The sequence below is a fragment of the Molossus molossus genome, unplaced genomic scaffold, assembly GCF_014108415.1.
Source record: "Molossus molossus isolate mMolMol1 unplaced genomic scaffold, mMolMol1.p scaffold_m16_p_16, whole genome shotgun sequence".
Taxonomy (NCBI): Eukaryota; Metazoa; Chordata; class Mammalia; order Chiroptera; family Molossidae; genus Molossus; species Molossus molossus.
Genome location: NW_023425351.1, coordinates 38,360,866 through 38,382,723, shown reverse-complemented (window position 1 = coordinate 38,382,723; position 21,858 = coordinate 38,360,866). Strand labels below are relative to the sequence as shown.

The 21,858-nt window shown below is 37.1% G+C and overlaps 1 protein-coding gene and 1 pseudogene across 7 annotated transcripts in view; one reads left to right on the top strand and one right to left on the bottom strand.

Annotated features, from left to right (window-relative positions):
• Positions 1-920: 920 nt before the first annotated feature.
• Positions 921-21,858, bottom strand: part of DPY19L4 (dpy-19 like 4) — a 76,858-nt gene continuing 55,920 nt past the window's right edge. For 2 of the 7 annotated variants that reach the window (XM_036264036.1, XM_036264040.1), the window contains exons 16-19: positions 21,449-21,531; positions 17,211-17,343; positions 9,469-9,627; positions 5,304-5,736 (exon numbers count right to left, since the gene is read on the bottom strand). In XM_036264036.1, coding sequence (XP_036119929.1) covers positions 5,572-5,736; positions 9,469-9,627; positions 17,211-17,343; positions 21,449-21,531 — 540 coding nt within the window. In that variant the 3' untranslated portion in view covers positions 5,304-5,571. Of the gene's footprint in view, positions 942-5,296; positions 5,737-9,468; positions 9,628-17,210; positions 17,344-21,448; positions 21,532-21,858 lie in introns of those variants that run through there. The other 5 variants (XM_036264037.1, XM_036264038.1, XM_036264039.1 and 2 more) reach the window with 5 other exon arrangements.
• On the top strand, positions 10,614-14,401 carry LOC118631834 (annotated as a pseudogene).

The window sequence follows — 21,858 nt, the reverse complement described above, 5'->3', positions numbered from 1 at the left end:
CTGGGTCTCTCCACCGCAGGCCGACACTCTAACCGCTGAGCCAAACCGGCCAGGGCTCTAAGTTTAATTTTTAAGAAATTCTTAAGGTAGCCCTGGCCGGTTTGGCTCAGCGGTTAGAGCCTCCACCTGCGGTCTGGAGAGACCCGGGTTCGGTTCCCGCTAAGGGCACGTACCTCAGTTGCAGTTTGTCCCCAGCCCCGGTTGAGGTCGTGTGAGTGGCAACCAGTCAATCTGTCTCTCGCATCGATGTTTCTCTCTCTCTTCCCCCCTCTCTCCCTCCCAGTCTATCTGAAGATAAATGCAAAAAATGTCCTCGGGTGAGGATAAAAAAAAAAAAAATTCTTAAGGTATACAACCAAGAAGTTCAACAAACTCCAAGTAGGATACATGCAAGTAGATCTACTTCAAACACATCATAGTAAAAAAATGCTTTATCAGTAACATCAAATGTGAGTAACAATGCTATTAAATTAAAAGCATTTGTGCTTCAGCCCTGGCAGGTGTGGCTCAGATGGAGTGTTGTCCTGTACACCAAATGGTGGCAGGTTCCTTTCCCAGTCAGGGCACACACCTAGGTTGTAGGTTCAATCCTAGGTCTGGGTGTGTTTGGGAGGCAACTGATCAACGTTTCTCTCAATTCAATAAAAAGCATACCTTCGGTTGCAGGGGGGGAAAAAAAGCACTTGTGCTTCAAAGGACACTATCAAGGAAGTGAAGTAACTCCACTTAATGGGCAAAGAATGTGAGAGAACATTACTCCAAAGAAGATATACAAATGACCATTAAGCACACAATAGGATGCTCAACATCATTAGTCATGATGGAAATGTGGATTAAAACCACAATGATATACCACTTCATACCCACCAGGATGGCTATAATCAAGAAGATAACAAACAGCAAGTGTTGGTGAGGATGTGAAGAAACTGGAAACCTCATACCTGTTGGAGGGATTGTAAAATGGTATAGTCACTTTGAAAACCAGTCTGGAAGTTTCCCAAATAGTTACTGCAGTTATATGACCCAAGTATCTACTCCTAGACATCTACCTAAGAAAAATGAAAACATGTGTCCACCCAAGAAATTATACACGAATGCTCATAGCAACATTATTGCAATATGATAGCCAAAAAAGTAGAAACAATCCAAATGTTGACTGATGGATAAACAAAATGTGGCATATCCATAAAATGCTATATTATTTAGCAATAAAAATACATGCAACATGAATGAACTTTGAAAACATTGTGCTATATGGAAGAAACTAGTCACAAAGGAATATACATATATAAATACATGATTCCATTTATGTGAAATGTTCCTATTCTGAATAGGCAACTATAGACAGAAAGTATATTAGTAGGAATTGTTCAAGTATGGAGTAGTTGTGGGTGACGGTCAAAATGTATATAGCTTCTTTTAAGGGTGATAAAAATGTTCTAAAATTGAGTGTAAGCGATAACTGCACAACTCTGTGAATATACTAAAAATTGTTGAACTGTACACTTTAAATGGGTGAATTGTATGATATGTAAATCATATTTCAATAAAGATATAACAAAAAAGGTTTAAATATAAATAAAAAATAACTAAAATTTTAAAAAGAATTTTATTATGGAAAAACAACAAGGAGTATAAGCATGCAATCATTTTATTCTTCGTAATAGGTACACATTACAAAAATGTGAAGTAAACTAGCTGGAACCCCAATTCTTTTAAAGGATTTACATTTATTGAAATTAGCCTTTATTCTTTTGCAAAGACATAACCTTAGTTACAGGAGGAACACATTTAATCTAAATATTCATTGTCATAGATATGATTCAGCAGTCAACATACATAAAATCAGTTATATTAAACAGCTGTACAAAGCTATTAACATAAAATATGAAAGGATTCTTTAGAAAATACTTCAAACTATAAGTTTGGAATGCATATTTTCTTTTGATACTATGATTCCACTAAATACAATGGTCAGATGTTCAGTGTATCTCTTACGGAATTGCACATAGGATTATATATGTCAAGATTAAAATATTGCAAATTCTAAGAAACTCATAAACAGAAATGATTCAAAGATGCCTTTATGCTAAATTCAGCAAATCTTGTTCTAAAACGCTCTTTTTTTTATTATGAGAAACAAGGTTAATGTTTAGAAAACTTAATGGATGAAACATAGTTGAATCAAATATATTCCTCTGCAATTTTCACATCTAATTTTATTTAAACTGTTAACACATTCAAAAACTTAATAGTGAGCTACTATTTCAATGAGAAATTATTCAATTTTGCTTGCAACTTTTTCAGAGCTATAATTTTAATACATATCGGGATCTAAAACTATTAGCAAATAGCAAAAACCATTTATTTTAAAAACTGGACAAATAGAGAGAGAATATATTGTGATGTAAATCAGGAAGTAGTTATTCAACATACAGAATGATTCATAACACATGCTCTTTAAATACTCAGGCATTTAAAATAAACTTACCAAAAAAAAAATTTCAACTGACATACAGCTTTTAGAAATCCCACCAATTTTACAAAGAGAGGCACTAGTTTTACCCACAAAGGCATCAAAATATTTTAACAGTTCAAAATAGAAAGGGCCAAAAAATAGAAAACAGTTAAGTCACTGTGACCTTCAAGCAATTCATACTTTTTTAAAGCATATTTTTCAGCCCTAACTATAACACACTTTGACCTCCATTTCGGCTTTTCCTGAATCAACCTGGGCTGTGTGGGAGAATGCCACACATAGAGGCTTTGGGCGATGTGGGTTAACATCCTGACAAAACATGCTGCCTATATATACAATAAAAAAAAAAAGTTCTGAAGTACAATGCATACTCCCTAGGTTGTAAAACCTAAAAGTCTAACAAAAAGCACCAAGATACAGATACCAAAAGTATCTAACCAGCAGAGAGTCAATAATCACATACATACCTTATCAAGTAAGTTATTTGTTGGATAGTTTGGCATTTGGGAGCTAAATAAATGAATTTATTTAGCAAGCTAGAAATCCTGTCACTGCCCTTAACAAAGATTTGCCTGTTAGTGAAAACAGAATAGTCGGGTTGTGCTTACAATGAGGAAAATGTTACCAAATATTTATTATGGAAAAGAAAGAAATGGACAATATTTTTTTTTTTGGTGGGGGGGAGTAAACTTTGAAATAAAGCAGTTAAGGCACTTATTTCAATGGTTTTATAACAGCAAGGGCAAAGTATGTTTTATATTTCTTCAAGAAATTCCTTCCACACTAAAACCACATACTTTGCCCTTATATATTGTCAAATCTGACAACTATAAGTTACCCAAACAGAATTACTTCCAGAATTCTTAATTATTTGTTACTCCACAAGAAAATTAATTAAATGCTCCTCAAAGTTTTCAGTACTATTGTTTTAACTACAGTTAAAATAGAAACAAATAAGCTTATCTTTCATATCCAGTATTATAATTTCTATATTGAAGCTCACGTTTTCCTTTTCAACTGATACTGAATGAAAAATTCATTATTTAGAAAATTCAATTAAAAGGTTCTCCAAATAGCCCTGGCCAGTTTTGTTCAGTGGTTAGAGCGTCAGCCCGAGGACCAGTGAGACCCGGTGATTCTGGCCAAGGACACATACCTCGGTTTCAGTTTGTCCCCGGCCCTGGTCAGGGTTGCGCAGGAGGCAACCAGTCGATGTGTCTCTCTCGCATCGACATTTCTCTCTGTCTCTCTCTTCCTCTCTCCCTCCCTCCTAATCTGTTTAAAGATAAATGGAAAAATGTCGTCAAGTGAGGATAAAGAAAAAAAGTTTCTCCAAATATATTTAAGAAATAAGTTGACAGAAGCAAAAGCAACTTACTAATATGTCAAAAAGAAAAAACACATAACACACTAATTCAGTATATATTTCATGCTATATAGAAAATAGGCTGTTCTATTTCCCTTTCAAAATATGTAAGCTGACTTTTAAGTCACGTTTTACATGCTCTATATACTTAGGTTAAATATGGTAATATTTTTATAAGGTTTGAAGCTAAATATAAGTGACTCACTATTAAGACGTACAGAGAACCTGGAATACCCTGCTTACACCTATTTTAATATAGTTGTTAAAAATTACATAAAAGCATGAAATGAGAACCAATATGACTAATGCACCAGATATATGACACAGCCATAAAATAAGTCTTAGGCTCCAAAAGAGCAAAGCATCCTAAAGCTAGTCTGAGAATGAATGTGCTTTTGTACTTTTAAAATATATTACAGAAAATAAATATAATGGAAAGATGCTCCCTTCTAATGCAGAGTAATAAAATTGTAATTTTTATAGCACTCCAAAAAGAGAACAATTTGAAAACCTGTTTACTAAATAGAGATATAAGATAAAACTAAATAGGCTTCCCATCTTAGCCAAATAATCATTTTAGATTTTCTTTTAATAAATGATTAAAAAATATGAAAATATTTAACTTAAAGGAAGAGACTATTTAGACTGTGAACTGTGCTGCGAACTTTATAATTGTCATTTTGTTCTTAATGTTGACGACTGCATCAGTTTCATAAGTAATAGCACTTTTGTTTTATAATAAATATATCTGTATGCAGAGGTATGTTTAACAGCATTTGCACGTATCTCCAGAAACTGTCGCTCACTTTACTATACATATTTTTATTCTGATAAAGATTTTTTTACCTAATATTTCAGTATAAAACATGTGAATAGATTATGTACCCCATTTCCATATTTTTTAAAAACCTGAACAACATTCTTGTAAATGTCTGTTTTAAAAATATACAGGTAACAAGAGTTACTATTTTATCATGACTAAATTTGTATCAAATTTCTGAGCATAAATGACAAAAGCTAACCACTCACTGGTCATGAAATAATAAAATGCAGTATCACGCACTATATATTACTAAGAAAGTGCTCACTTATATACGCAACAGATGATGAGAGCAGTATCATGGAAAATCTGGATATATCTTTATATATATCCTTAAAAATAATTTTCCTTTATATTACTTCCATTTTAACTTAAATGCCACATATTTTCAGCTAACATTTGAGTTAGTTTTTTATAGTAATATTTCAGTTCTATTATAAACCATAAAATACCTTTAGAAACTTCCTTGAGGGTAAGAATAATTCTCTCCTTCTATTCTATAATTATATCACATTAAGTATATATTAAATGTTATGTTTGAGAAATATACTCAGGCCTTGAACATATTCAAATTCAAGATCAATATTATGATAAAATGAAGATTTATGAGGAAATTTTTATAATAGTTTAGAAGGTGAAATCTTTAAAGACCATATAACAAGAATAATAATACTTGGCCAGAATATTGCAGAGTGATAAGATTTAATATTTTACCAAAGGCCAGTAATGCTTAATCTTCTATTCCCCCACAGAACACTGGGTCCAGTTAATGGCAGCAGGGGAAAAGCAGCAGCAACACTTGAAATGTCCATATTCTGATTTCCAAAAAGATGCCACATTGGTAGAAGAAAAATCAACATTTTACTTCAGTTGGTATAAGTCTTTGAAATGAAGGCTCTGCTATTTTCAAGACTGAAAGGATATCACAGTGTTGATTTTATATACAAAGTAAGATCTGTTCCAATACACTCTAGTGAAATAATTCACATAGGGAGAATAGTTAATTTTAACCTCATGACAAAATCGCCCATATTTTGAGTAGGTTAACTTGTCACCCTCTTCACAAACCACCTATCAAGAGATATGAAACATAATATTAAAAAACTTATTAAGCTTATAGGATAAATAAAATCAATATATAAATGTCTATATTTATATGGAAATATATTATGCTAAACATCGACTATCTCACATTGTCCAGCAAACATCTCATAGTGTTTAGTAACCAGATGCCTCTTCATAAGAGTTATCATGTATACTAAACTTTTGAGCTTCCCATTGAGACTGAGAAACCAGTATAAAGTGTTTCCAATTTTTAAAAGATTTAATCCTAAAATTCAGAGGGCTATGTTTCCATAGGCCATTATTATTCCTCTGAAAAACTTTATCATGGCTGAAAAATGAACATATGGGGGTGGGGCAAAAGTAGGTTTACAGTTGTTCATATAGAAAATATAATAATAATAATACAAGAGTAAACTGTTTTGTGTACTCACAACCATAAACCTACTTTTGCCTAATTCTGTATTTTTTAAAAAATTGATTTTAGAGAGAGTAAGGGAGAGAGAGAAACATCAATTGGCTGCCTCCCACATGCACCCTGACTAGGGATCAGGTGGAAACCTGGTTATGTGCCCTGATGGGGAATCAAACATGCCACCTTTTGGTGCACAGGATAACACTCTAACCACTGAACGACATCAGCCAAGGCTATATATATTTTTTTTATCCTCACCCAAGGACATTTTTTGCATTTATCTTCAGATAGAGCGGGGGGAGGGGGGGGACATCGAAGTGAGAGAGGCGCATCGACTGGTTGCCACCCACACAACCCCAAACGGGGCCAGGGACAAACTGCAACCAAGGTACATGCCCTTAGCAGGAACCAAACTCGGGACTCTGATCCATGGGCCTAAGCTCTAATTGCTGAGCCAACCGTGGGCCTACGCTCTAACCGCTGAGCCAAACCGGCCAGGGATGAAGGATTTTCTGTAATAAAACACTAAATGTTATTCTAATGCCTACAAAAGATGTCAGAGAGCCAACTTTAAAAGTAAAAGGATAGATTGGCTTTTAAAAAAATATGTTTTTGTTGGTTTTTGAGAGAGAGGAAGGGAGAGATAAAAACATGGATGTGAGAGAGAAACATCGATTCGCTGCCTCCTGCATGCCTCCTACTGGGGATCGAGCCTGCAACCAGGGCATGTGCCTTGACCAGGAATCAAACTGGGACTTCTCTCAATTCACTGGAGATGCTCAATCCACTGAGTCACACCGTCTCAGCTAGGATAGATTAGCTTTAAGTCCGTGCCAAGCATTGTATGAAAGTAACCTGATCTTCTAAATGGGGCAAAAAGGTAGCCAAAAGAATAAAAAGGCTCCAGATAGCAATACAGCAGTAATTCCTGAATAACTGTGCTGTTTAATGAAATTCCATTTTGTCACCAATTAAGCCAAAGACCACAGATACCAAGTACCAATAGAGAAAATTCAAAATACATGCAGCAGAAAACAGAATAAGTTTATATTGTAAGTTTAAGGGGTCATGAAGAAAGAGAAAGGTGAAAATCATAAAAACTAATTTCTTACCTCCAAATTGGTTTGGGATGATAATACAAAGAACTAATTATTTAGGAAGGGACAGAAAAAATCTTGGCTGCAACCTAAATAGAATATGCACTCCAAGTTAGAATGACCTAATAAACTTTTCCTAAGGTCCCCCAACCTCAACTTTCCCAGGAGTAAAGGTACCCCTGCCAGACAACACAATCCCCTGACACTCTTCTTTGAAGGCTGAGAGGTAAGACAGTTTGGTAAAATAGCTGAAATCAATGAAAAATTAAGATACAGCTAAGTCCTAAAAACTAAAGTGGCTTAGAATACACTAGTTTTTGTGGATAACAGGGACTCAGTGTAAGAACTGTGATAATTTAGTAAGCAATTTTTCTACATATGCATCAAATTATAAGAAATTTCTCGGCCGCCATCAACAAATCATCAAACAACAAGTGTTGGTGAGGGTGTGGAGAAAAGGGAACTCCAGTACACTGCTGGTGGGAATGCAGACTGGTGCAGCCACTATGGAAAACACTATGGTGTTACCTCAAAAAATTAAAAATTGAACTGCCATTTGACCCAGTGATCCCACTTCTAGGAATACACCCTAAGAAGCCTGAAACATCAATCAGAAAGAATATATGTACCCTTATGTTCATAGCAGCACTATTTACAATAGCTAAGATCTGGGAACAGCCCAAGTGTCCATCAGTAGACAAATAGATAAAAAAGCTGTGGTGCATGTACACAATGGAGTACTATGCAACTGTAAGAAAGAAAGATCTCTTATCCTTTGAGATGACATGGAGGAACCTGGAAAGTATCCTAAGCAAAACAAGCCAAGCAGAAAAAGACAAATATCACATGATCTCACTTATTTCTGGAGTCTAATGAACTAAACAAATTGATGAACAAAACAGACCCAGAGACATAGAAGTAGGGTACAGACTGACATTCCTCAGGAGGGGTGGTGGTGGGGGGGAGGGAAAGGATAAACCACAGAACTTATATGCATGTGTTCATAACCGACGGACATGGACAACAAAGCTGGGGACGGGCTGGGAGGGGAGAGGGAGTCAATGGGGAGGAAAAGGAGAAACATCTGTAACAAGAATAAATTAATAAAAAAAAGAAATTTCTCAACATAATATAATATTGCAACAAGCTGCTCTTTAGATTTTTATGAGTTAGCCCTGGCTGGTTTGGCTCAGCAGTCAGATATAGCATAAGCCCTTGGACTGAAGGGTCGCAGGTTCAATACCCAGTCAGGGGCATGTACCTGGGTTGCAGGTTCTATCCCTGGCCCTGTCAGGGTTGTGCAGGCAGCAACCAATCAATGATGTGTCTCACATAAATGTTTCTCTCTCTCTCTCCCTCCCTTCTACTCTATCTAAAAATCAATGGAAAAATATTCTCAAGTAAGAATTAACAAAAATTAATAAATAAAAGCATCTTGCTCACTCCAAGTTATCATTAAAAAAACAAAAACTAAAATGTCAGCCTGTGTACCAAAGGGTCTCCAGTTCAGTTACCTGTCAAGGGCATGTATCTGGGTTGCAGGTTCAATCCCTGGCTCTAGTCAGGGTGCATGCAGGAGGCAACCAATCAATGTGTCTCTTACCATCAATGTTTCTTTCTCTCTCCCTCCCTCCCTCCTTTCCATTCTATCTAATAATCAATGGAAAAATATCCTCGGGTGAGGATTTACAACAATAGCAAAAAAAAAGGAAATAGATTATTATGAGTTAAAATAAAATCATCATTCAAATCAAATTATTCCATCTTTTTTTAAATACTCATTTCTTTTTTTCAGTATTATTTTATATTAGTTCCAGGTATACAGCATAGTGATTAGATAATCATATACTTTACAAAGTGTTCCCCCTGATATTTCCAGTACCCACATGGCACTATACATACATTGTTACTACAATACTACTGACTTTATTACCTAGGCTGTACTTTACATCCCTGGCCATCTTTGGATTATAAATGTTGAACATGCGTAAGTATAGGCAATGAAAAAGAAATCCATATATTGGTAAAAACATTTTCTTTTCCAAAAATATCCAACTTTTCTTTTATACATTGAAAGAATACTTCAAATTACTTTTAGTAAGTTCTGCCCACTGTCATACAATTTTTCATTATATTCTTAGTTAAATACCAATAATAAATTTTGAAGATTACAAGCTTAAATACAATCATTTTTCTCAAAAGGATTTCATTTTCCAAATGGTTACTTACATGGCCATTTGCAATGTCTAATAAATCTTTAACCCTGCAGCCTCTCATGGTTCCCACCTCATTGCAGATAGCATCCTCTATAATTAGGTAATTAGCTTTGTAAGATGTCAGTATTTTATAAATATCCTCAGCAGATCGCTTTGAATAGATTTGATAGATCTGAAAGAATATAATTAAAACAATTATTTTTAAAGACATTTAAAACTTTGGTTAATAAAAACTATACATTAAGCATCTACTATGTTCTTTCTTCTCTACTATGTTCTTAATATTGAGTACTATCTGTGGAAAATAAAGATATTCACTAAGACTTGATTCCTGCCCTAATGAAGCTTATAAAAGTACTCACATGCAATTAGCCATTTGTATATCTTCTTTGGAGAAATGTACACTCAAGTCTTTTTTATATTTTTAATTTTTAATTTATTGATTTTGGAGAGACAGAAAGGGAGGAAGGGAGGTAGGGAGAGAGAGAAGGGGGAGAGAAACAATGATCTGTTGTTCTACGTATTTATGTACTCACTGGTTGATTGTTGTATGTGCCCTGACTAGATCGAACCTGCAACAACCTTGGCAGATAGAGACAACACTCTATCCAACTGAGCTACCCAGCCAGGGCTACATTTAAGTCTTTTGCTTATTTTCCCCCTAGCTTTATTGAGATATAACATGCTAAGGGGCCCTGGCCGGTTTGGCTCAGCGGTTAGAGCGTCAGCCTGCGGACCACAGAGACCCGGGTTCGGTTCTCGCTAAGGGCACGTACCTTGGCTGCAGTTTGTCCCCAGCCCTGGTTGGGTCGTGTGGGTGGCGGCCACTCGATGTGTCCCTTTCACATCGATGTTTCTCTCTCTTCCTCTCTCTCCTTCCTGCTCTATCTGAGTAAAAAATGGAAAAATGTCCTCGGGTGAGGATAAAAAAATAAAAATAAAAAAATAACATGCTAAGGGCATGTACCTCCGTTGCAGTTTGTCCTCGGCCCCAGTTGGGGTCGTTTGGGTGTTGCAACCAGTCGATGTGTCTCTCTCACATGGATGTTTCTCTCTCTCTCTCTTCCTCCCTTTCTCCCTCCTGCTCTATCTGAAAATAAATGCAAAAATGTCCTCGAGTGAGAATAAAAAAAGATAATAAAAAATAAATATGGTAAAATGATCACCACCATAATGTTAGCTAGCACCTCCATCATGTCACATAATTACCATTTCTTCTTTGTGGTATGAACATTTAAGATGTATTCCCTTAGCAAATTTCAAGTATATAATATAGCATTAATAACTATAATTGTCACCCTGGCCGGTTTGGCTCAGCGGTTAAAGCATCAGCCTGTGGACCAAAGAGACCTGGGTTCGGTTCCCACTAAGGACACATACCTCGGTTGCAGTTTGTCCCCGGCCCTGGTTGGATCGTGTGGATGGCAACCACTCGATGTGTCCCTTTCACATTGATGTTTCTCTCTCTCTCTCTCCCTCCCACTCTATCTGAACAAAATATCAAAAAACATCCTTGGGTGAGGATAAAAAAAAAACCTGTAACTGTCATTTTGTACATTAGATCCCCAGAACTTATTCATCCCATAACTGGAAGTTTGTATCCTTTGACCAACATCTCCCAATTCCCACCCTCCAGACCCTGGTAAGCACCACTCCATGTTTCTATGAATTCGGCTTTTAAAAATTCAATATATAAGATATATCATATAATATTTGTCTTTTTCTGACTTATTTCACTTAACATAATGCATTCAAGATTCATCCCTGTTGGTGCAAATGGCCTTTGCCCATTTAAAAATTAATTCACCTTTTTATTATTGAGCTGTAATAGTTCCTTTAATCTTTTATATTACCATGTATCAGAGTATTTTATATTCATTCTATATATGAAATAAAGTCAGCAATGTTAAAAATAATTTGACCATTATCACAAAATACTGAATGAGTCAAGGATGCTTAAAACTCAAGTCTTGATTCTGTGGCATTTTTCATTACAATTTTTCTAAAAAATTGATTTTAGAGAGAGAAGAAGAAAAGGGAAAGGGAGGGAGGGGGAGAGAGAGAGTTGTGTTTCACTTATTTATGCATTCATTGGTTGATTCTTGTATATGCCTTGACAGGGGATCAAATCTGCCCTTATTAAATAATGTCTCCAGACATTGCCAAATGTCCCCTAGGGGCATGATTGTCTCAAGTTTGAGAATCACTGGCATAGGAGATCATACAAAAATCTATCACATGTTATGAATTATAAATAGTGTCTAATTAAAATGATATGGTCTCTCATTTATGGAGTTTGGTTTGAATTTTAGTTTAACAACCAATTTATTCAGTATTTGCTACGTACTAGACACCAAAGAGAAAGACAAAGGTTTGGAAAAAAAACAAAAAACATGGCTCCTATTCTCATAGACAAGTCACATAAAGCTTAAACTCCAAAATTTTTAAATTTAATTATCATCTCATTAAAACCTGACCTAACTATAAGAAATTCTGAAATTCTATATTAGGAAAAAGACCAACCAACACACACACACACACACACACACACACAGCCATGTCAGAATTGGCTGATTTAAATCCATAAAAAATAAAGTTCAGGAATATACTGTATATATTCTGTCTAAGCATCAATACAATTTTGAAGTGCAGCCAATACTAATGAAAGGCAGCTGTTGTCTCTCAGGTAAATTACTCTTAGGTTGACCTCCCCATCTCTGACCTTTCCCATGCTTTAATCTGTTTTCTCTGCTATGAACATAATGAACTCTCTAAAACAGATCTAAGCATTCAATTCCCAGGCTTAATAAAAGTTTTTGATAACTCCCAAAAGCTTCAAGGGTAAGTCTAAATTCTTCAATATGACACTCCAGGTCCTTCAGAATTTATCCTCTATTTTCTAGTTTCATGATCATAAAAATTTCATGGCTCATGTTACTTTTTCAGACTTAAATTATATGTATTCTTTTTCCAAAGAAGTTTCTACTCACCCTTTGAAAGCCAGATCAAGAGAGTATCCTTTATAAGACTTAGATTTTTGTAGGCAGAATGACTGCTACTGCTTTTATTTTGTATGTATTCTGCATGTTTATATGTATACGTGTATGCCCACATATAATCACACTCTAATAGTACATGATGATAACATAATGAATAGCTAACATTTATATTTTACTATATGCATATCAGGCAAAGTGCATATCTCATTTAGTTTTCACAACTACGAGGTGAGAACTATTGTTTCCAATTCAGAAACTTGCTCAAAATTACAGAAACTGAAGACACAAATAAATGAAAAGATATTCCATACTCAGGGATTGCAAGAATTAATACTGTTAAAATGTCCATACTACCCAAAGCAGATTCAATGCAATCCCAATCAAGATTCCAATGGCATTTTTCACAGAACTAAAAGAAATAATCCTAAAATTTGTATGAAACCTCAAAAGAATAGCCAAAATAATCTTGAGAAAGAACAACAAAATTGAAGCTATCATGCTCCCTGATTTCAAAGTATACTATTAAGCAATAGTAATCAACTCAGTCTGATAGTGGAAAAACAGACACACAGATCAATGGAACAGAATAAAGAGCCCAGAAATAAACCCACACATATACGGGCAACCAATTTACCACAAAGGAGTCAAGAATATATAAAGGGACTCTCTCGACAAGATAGCCAGGCTGGCAGTCTAGGCAAGTCCTCCCACCATTCTAGCCCCCGCTGCAGCACCCATCTCAGACCCAGATCCGGCTCAACCTCAGCTTCAGTGCCAGTTCCAGTTCCAATTCCAGCTCCAGCCTCATCCCCAGACACAGTGACAACAGTGGCTACGACTGAAGACCGAAGCTCTGGCCCAGACTCTGGCCTCAGCACCAGCACCAGTGCAATGGCAGGCTGATCCTATTCTACCATCTCCTTTCCCAGCAGCCCTGTGGTCTGGCTGCACCTGGTCATTTTGGCCTCCATTGTGGATAGCCACAAGTGAGATAATGAAGGCGCTGCCTAAGTTATAGGGACGGTGACAATCACACAATGGAAGTCACCAGTTGCTTTTCTTTTATTTTAAATATTTTTTTTCTTTATTGATTTTAGAGAGAGGGGAAGGAAGAGGAACAGAGAAATGGAAAGGAAACATCGATGAGAGAGAACATTGATGAGAGAGAATATCAACTGGCCGCCTCCTGCATGCCCTGCACTGGGGATCTGGCCCACAACCTGGGCATGTGCTCGGACTGGGAATCAAACCAGTGACCTCTTGGTACATGGGTCAATGCTCAATCACTGAGCCACATTGACCGGGCATCACCAATTGCTTTTCAATGCCACACAATGAGTCAGAAGATGAGGTGGCTGTTGACATGGAATTTGCTAAGAACATGTATGAACTGTACAGGAAAGTCTCCAAATGAGCTCATCCTGGGCTGGAAAGCTACAGGCCATGACATCACAGAGAACTCTGTGCTGATCCATGACTACAACAGTTGGGAAGCCCCCAACCCCATTCATCTCACTGTGCCTCCAGAATGGTCACATGTCAGCACTTTAAGGGGTGTCCCTGGGAGGACCATGGGGGTCATGTTCATACCTCTGACAGTGAAATATATGTATTATGACACTGAACACATTGGAGTTGACCTGATCATAAAGACTTGTTTGAGCCCCAACCAAGGTATTCAGACTCTCAAGTGACTCTCAGTGAGTATCAGGGTCATCAGCTCATATCCAGGATGCCCTAAGCACAGTGTTGCTGTATGCAGAAGATAAACTGTCTGGAAAGGTGTCAGCTGACAATACTGTGGGCCACTTCTTAATGAGTCTGGTTAACCAAGTACTCAAGATAGTTCCCAATGACTTTTAGACCATGTTCAACAGCAACATCAATGACTTGCTGATGGTGATCTACCTGGCCAATCTCACACAGTCACAGATGAGAATTCTGTAAACCTGCAAATGGGCCCCAGGCAGCACTCCTTCTATTCTGGCCCCAACTCTAGGATTCAGAATGGAGTAAAATAGAATGGCTTCTTGTGGTTTGAGTCACACTGAGTGAGCCAACTTCTTGTGACCTAAATAAACATAGCCTACCTTTTGTCAATGAAAGAAAAAAGAATATACAACAGGGAAAGGACAATCTTTTCAATAAATGGTGTGGAGAAAACAGGATAGCCACATGCAAAAGAATAAAATGCCCACTATCTTACACCATACACAAAAAAGAATTCAAAATGGGTTAAAAACTTGAATATAAGGCCTAAAACCATAAAGTTCCTGTAAGAAAACATAGATGGTAAGATCCTTGACTTTGTTCTTGGCCATGTTTTTTTGGATCTGACTCTGAAGGCAAGGGAAACAAAAGCAAAAATAAATAAATGGGACTACATCAGACCAAAAAGCTTCTGCAGAATAAAGGAAACTATCAACAAAACAAAAAGACACTTCATTGAATGAGAGAATATTTGCAAATCATATGACCACTAGTTAATATCCAAAATATATAAAGAACTCATTCAGCCCTGAGTGGTTTAGCTCAGCGGTTAGAGCATTGGCCTGCAGTCCAGAGAGACTGGGTTTGATTCCCGCTAAGGGCGTGTACTTCGGTTGCAGTTTGTCCCCGGCCCTGGTTGGGTCGTGTGGGTGGCAGCCACTCTATGTGTCCCTTTCACATGGATGTTTCTCTCTCTCTCTTCTTCTCTCCCTCCCACTCTATCTGAATAAAAAATGGAAAAATGTCCTTGGGTGAGGATAAAAAAAACTCATTCAACTCAACAGGAACAAAAAACAACTTGATTAAAAAATGAGCAAGGGTCTGAATAGATATTTTTCCAAAAGAGACATACAGATGGCCAAAAGGTACATGAAAAGATGCTCAACATCACTAATCATCAGGGAAAAGCATATTAAAACCACAATGTGATATCACCTCACACCTGCCAGAAGGGCTATCATCAAAAAAAGAGTAACGTGTTGGTGAGGAAATAGAGAAATGGGAACACTCATGCATTGTTGGTGGGATTGTAAATTGGTGCAGCCATTATGAAAAATGGCATGGAAATTCTTTACAAAATTAAAAATAGAACTACCATATAACCCAGAAATTTCACTTCTGAGTATTTATTTGAAGAAAACAGAAACACTAATTCAAAAAGATACATGCACCCCCATGTACATTACAGCTTTATTTACAATTGCCAAGACATGGAAACAACCTAAATGTCAATCAATAGATAAACAGGTAAAGAAAATGTGGTATTATTAATCAGCCACACACACACAAAAAAGAATAAAATCTTGCCATTTGCGACAACATAGATAGACCTTGAGGGCATTATGCTAAGTGAAATAAATCAGAGAAAGACAAATGCCATATGATTTCATTTATATGTGGAATCTAAAACAAACAAACAAACAAACAAAACACACACAAACATAGAGAACAGAAAGTGGTTGATGGGCAAATGGGTAAAGGGAGTCAAAAGGTACAAATTCCAGTTATAAAATAAGTAACGCATGAGGATGTAATGTACAGAATGGTGACTATAGTTAATAACACTGTTTTACATATTTGAAAGTTGCTAAGAAAATATATCTTACAAATTCTCATCACAAGGAAAAAATGTTTGTAGCTATGTATGGTGACAGATTGTTTAGATCTCTTGTGATCATTTTGTAATATACACAAATATCAAATCATTAATTTATATACCTGAAACTAATATTATGCCTCAATTAAGGGGAAAAAAAAGGCACTGTGGAAAGCCACCCCCCCAAAAAGAAAAAACTTGCTCAAGGTAACAAAGCAATATGTGGCAGAGGTAGCATTTGAGTTCAGATACTCTAATTCTAAAGTCTGCATTCGTAGAGTCTAATCTCATATTATAGTCTAACTCCTATGTTGCTATATGTCCTCCGTAGTTTATAGTATACTTTAAAAAACCTATATAAAGTTCTCTCGCCCTGGCCGGTTTGGCTCAGCGGTTAGAGCGTCGGCCTGCGGTCCCGAGAGACCTGGGTTCGGTTCCCGCTAAGGGCACGTACCTCGGTTGCAGTTTGTCCCCGGCCCTGGTTGGTCGTGCGGGTGGCAGCCACTCGATGTGTCCCTTTCACGTCGATGTTTCTCACTCTCTCTCTTCCTCTCTCTCCCTCCCTCTCTATCTGAACAAAAAATGTCCTCGGGTGAGGATAAAAAAAAAAAAAAAAAAGTTCTCTCAAATTGAAAAACAGAATATTTGGAACTCAGGTTTAGTCAGTCATTGTCTCCAGATACAAAGTTACCATTTAAATCCATACCAACATTCAATATAATACAGTCTCTGAACATTAAGTAACTAGATATCCTTCTAATGTTATTCTAAGTGTAACAGCCACAGTGTAATACACTTTTAGCTTGGAAATACAAAGTATATCAAGACATTAATTGACAGCTTTCCTTCTATAATTTGATTGAGAACAGTGATATTTTCCAAATTATGTTTCTTTGTGAAATATTACACATAAGTTTCCTTGAAACTTAGTGAAAAATTAAATGTTTCTCCAACAAACATATCTATACTATTCATAAAATGTTTAATATTTTAACTTTGGCTCTCCTCTTGGTTAAGTGTATTATACAGCTTTTTAGAAACAAATGGTAATTAACCCTTTTAAAATTGTTTGGCTTTCCCAGCTAATCAGGAACATGTGCATCACTACAAAACTATACTAAAATAAAGAGTGACGTTAAAGATCCAAATGTAGAATCTAAAATGCCTTACATTTTCATTTCTCTTCAGAAGATCATCATCATTATAAAAAGGCAAGCTTGTTACCATCCATCCAGTGCATAATTTAATCGCTCCCATTAACTGTGGGCTCCCTGCAAACACAGCAGCAACTGGAGCTTGTCTTCTGCAAAGAACCATAGAGATTTAGACACTGGAAAGGTAAATACACTTTTTAGATCTCTCGTTTATATCAACTCTGAAATACCAGGCAACTTACAATGTTTTGTATACTTAAGTTTCCATGTCATGTCAGCTTCGTGTCATTTCATTTATGGATTCATTAAAAAAAAAAAAAAAAAAAAAAAAAAAGAAGGTGGAGAGGACTTCCAGTCAAGATGGCGGCGGAGGTAACCGCTGTATCGCACCCTCCCACAACCAAATCAAAGTTACAACTAAACTACAGAACAATCATCATTCAAAACTGCCTGAAATTGAGCTGAATGGAAGTCCTACAACTACGGAATTAAAGAAGCAGCCACATAGAGACTGGTAGGAGGGGCAGAGGCAGAGGGGCTGGTCCCACACCCACATGTGGTGGATAAAAATCAGGAGGATACCTCAGCTGGGAAGGTTCTCTCTGAGAACTGAGGGGTCCCCATCCCACACCAGGCACCCCGTTCAGGGTTCCAGTGCCAGGAAGAGAAGTCCCCATAACTTCTGGCTAAAAAAACCAGCGGGAACTGAGGCTCAGGCAGCTCCTCTTAAAGGGCCCGCGCCCAATCTTACTCGGACTCTCTCCCTCTAAGCTTGGAGAGGCAGCTCGAGGGGCGCCAGAGACATACAGGGAAGAACTGAGCTGTTTGGCACTGGAGAGAGGGCTGGAGAGGGGACTTTCTCTAGGACAAATATGCTGTCAGAGGCCTTTGTTCCTTTGGTGAGCCCTTCCCTGGGGCAGCAGACAGCGGTGGTATCTGGGACTCCAGCAACCTGGCTCACACTGGTAGCCTCACCCTGGTGATTCCCTGAGGCCCCGCCCCACCCAACTTTCAGGCCCACCCAAGCTGTTGCCAACTGCTTAACCATAGGACTGGCCTGTCTTGGATCCTGCTTCCGGTTTTCCTAAATTCTTTCAAACAAGCAGCATCTGGACTCAGTGAGCCCCATACCTCTCGTTAAGTAATACATAGAAACAAACACAGGGAGGCAGCCAAAATGAGGAAACAAAGAAACAGGTACCAAATGAAAGAACAGAAAAAATCTCCAGAAAAAGAACTAAGCGAAATGGAGATAAGATAATGCTGAGTTCAAAATACTGCTTATAAGGATGCTCAATGAACTCAGTGAGGGCCACAAGAGCATAAAAAAGGACCAGTCAGAAATAAAGGATGCACAGTCAGAAATGAAGGAGGCATTAACTGAAAGAAAGAATAATTTACACAGATTTAGTAGTAGAGAAGGTAAAGCCAAGAAGCAAACCATTGATTTGGAATATAAGAAAGCAAAACACACCCAATAAGAGTAGCAAAAAGAAAAAAGAATCCAAAAAAATGAGGATAGTGTAAGGAGCCTCTAGGACAACTTCAAGCGTGCCAACATTCGCTTCTTGGGGGTGCCAGAAGGAGAAGAGAGAGAACAAGACATCGAAAACCTATTTGAAATAATAATGGCAGAAAACTTCCCTAATTTGGTGAAGGAAACAGACATACAAGTCCAGGAAGCACAGAGAGTCCCAAACAAGATGAACCCCAAGAGGCCCACACCAAGACACATTATCATCAAAATGCAAAAGGTTCAAGATAGAGAATCTTAAAAGCAGCAAGAGAAAAGCAGTTAGTTACCTACAGGGGAGTTTCCATAAGACTGTGAGCTGATTTCTCAAGAGAAACATTGCAGGCCAGAAGGGAGTGGCAAGAAATATTCAGAGTGATGAAAAGCAAGAACCTACAACCAAGATTACTCTATCCTGCAAAGCTGTTATTTAGAATCAATGGCCATGTAAAGACTTTCCCAGACAAGAAAAAGTTAAAGGAGTTCATCACCACCAAACCATTATTATATGAAATGTTGAAGGGTCTTTTTGAAGAAAAAGATAAAAAATATGACAAACAAAATGGCAATGAATACACATATCTATCAATAATTGAATCTACAAACAAAATGAACAGGCAGAACAGAAACATTCTCGTAGATATAGAGAACATTTTGTTGGTTGCCAGATGGGAGGGGGGGGTTGGGGAAATGGGTGGAAAAGGTGAAGGGAGTAAGAAGAACTAATTGGTTGCTAGACTGGCAAACCTCAAGAGAAGGGGGCTGGGGGATGGGAAGAAATAAACAAAGAACTTATGTGCATAACCAATGGACACAGGCAACAGTGTGGGAAAAGGCAGGAGGGGGCAGGAAAGGGGAGGAGGGGGACAATGGGGGGAAAATGAGGAACATCTATAATACATTCAACAATAAAAATTAAAAATAAATAAATAAATAAATAAATAAAATTGAGCATCTAATATGTACCAGGAATGATTCTGAGTACTGAAGATATAGACATTTTTTAAAAAGGGGTTGGTGGAGACAAGATCCTTTCTTGAAGACAATAAACATATAAGTCAGGTGGTAATAATACTGTTAAAAAAACAATGCAGGGTGCCCTGGCCAGTGTGACTCAGTTGAATGGAGTGTTGTCCCATTAACCAAAGGGTCACAGGTTTGATTCTCGGTTGGGGCGTATGCCCAGGTTGTGGGTTCAATTCCCAATTGAATTCCAATCGATGTTTCACTCTCACATCATTGTTTCTCTCTCTCTCTTTAAAGTCAATAAACAGCCCTGGCCAGTTTGGCTCAGCGGTTAGAGCATCGGCCTGCGGTCCGGAGACCCGGGTTCGGTTCCCGCTAAGGGCACGTACTTCGGTTGCAGTTTGTCCCCAGCCCTGGCTGGTCGTGCGGGTGGCAGCCACTCGATGCGTCCCTTCACGTCGATGTTTCTCTCTCTCTCTCCCTCCCACTCTATCTGTACGAAAAATGAAAAAATATCCTCAGGTGAGGATAAAAAAAAAAATAAAGTCAATAAACATATCCTCAGACAAGAATTAAAAACATAAAAGAAAACAATGCAGGATAATGGGATGTAGAGACAAGAATACACTATTTTATATAGGGTGATCAATTCAATGGGTGATACTCTAAATCCTCAAGTTCATCTTTTTGGAAATATTAACCACCACAATCCAACTCTCTCCAGATCCATCTATCCTTCCCTATCTTTACGACATATCTGTCTCTAGTAACACACGTAGAACTTCTCCACCATGAACCATGATCCAAAGTCTCAGGTAGATGCCACTTGTAAGACTAGGAAACCCAGACCCAAAAAGGTCTATTCTATTGTCTTCATTTATTTATTCACTCCCTGTATTCAGCATCCACCCACTGTGTAGTGGGATAGTGCCAACTTCTGGATATAAAGAGATAGCACACAGCCACTATCCTCCAGGAGCCCCCAGTAATGGGGAAACAAACATAAAACTGAATAATTACACCACAATAACATAAATGTCCAACTGTCTGATGTATAATCTCCTATGTTCGGGCCTTTGCTGTTTTTGAAAATACATATTATGATAAATCACACTCATAGATTAATTCCCTCTTTTGTTAATGGCAACACAAAGCTAAACATTCAGTGCTCCACAATGGTAAATATAATTCACAAAAAGTATTAATGAGGAGTATTTAAAGGTGATCTAAAGAAAATAAATTTTATATATAAACAGATATACAAGGGCTCAGTCGGTGTGGCTCAGTGGCTGAGCATCAACCCATGCACCAAGAGGTCACCGGTTCGGTTCCCAATCAAGGCACATGCCCAGGTTGTGGGCCAAATCCTAGTGGGGGGCATGCAGGAGACAGCCAATAGATGTTCTCTCTCACTGATGTTTCTCTCTCTCTCTCCCTCTTCCTTCCTCTCTCTCTTAAATCAATAAAGAAAAATAATTATTTTAAAAAAAGAAAAGGATATTTGTTCCTTTTATTCCATATTTCTAGATGTTTGATAGTGGAGAGTCTCAAATATCAAACTTATCAATGCTATAGCTTCAAAGTAGATGAGTTCAATTAGAAAATTAAAATGAAAAGTCCAATAAAAAATTAAATATACCTAAAAATACAGTGAAAAACGGAATTTTATGAGAATTTGAAAAAAACATTAATTTATTATTTCCCCTGAATCCATTAGATAGCATGCAATTATTAATTAATAATTTAAAAACAGTATTGGGCAGTTTAGTTCTTACTTTATCCAGGTCATAAGTTCCACTGTATCTGGATCATAGAATTCTTGTAGTTCAGTTAATTCTGTCATTAATCTTGGAAAAAACTAAAACGCAAAAAGAAAATCCACCCAAAGTATAAGTATCTAGAAAGTTTAAAACTGTTCCAAAGTATCTGAGAAAACTAAGAGACTAACTTAAACACTTTAACAACACTGTTCTTACTGAAAAAATGTCACGGCTCTCTTTACTTTCTTTCAGTGACCTGCTCAGTCTTCTCAACCCAAATAAACTATTTTATGGTTAATTTACTGCCTAGACTCAAGAAATAATTTTATAATTATCAAGCAATTAATCACCAGTTGTCTCTTTTATGCACACACAATTAATTGATTAATTAATTAATTAATTTTGGGTTAAATAATTCACATTTA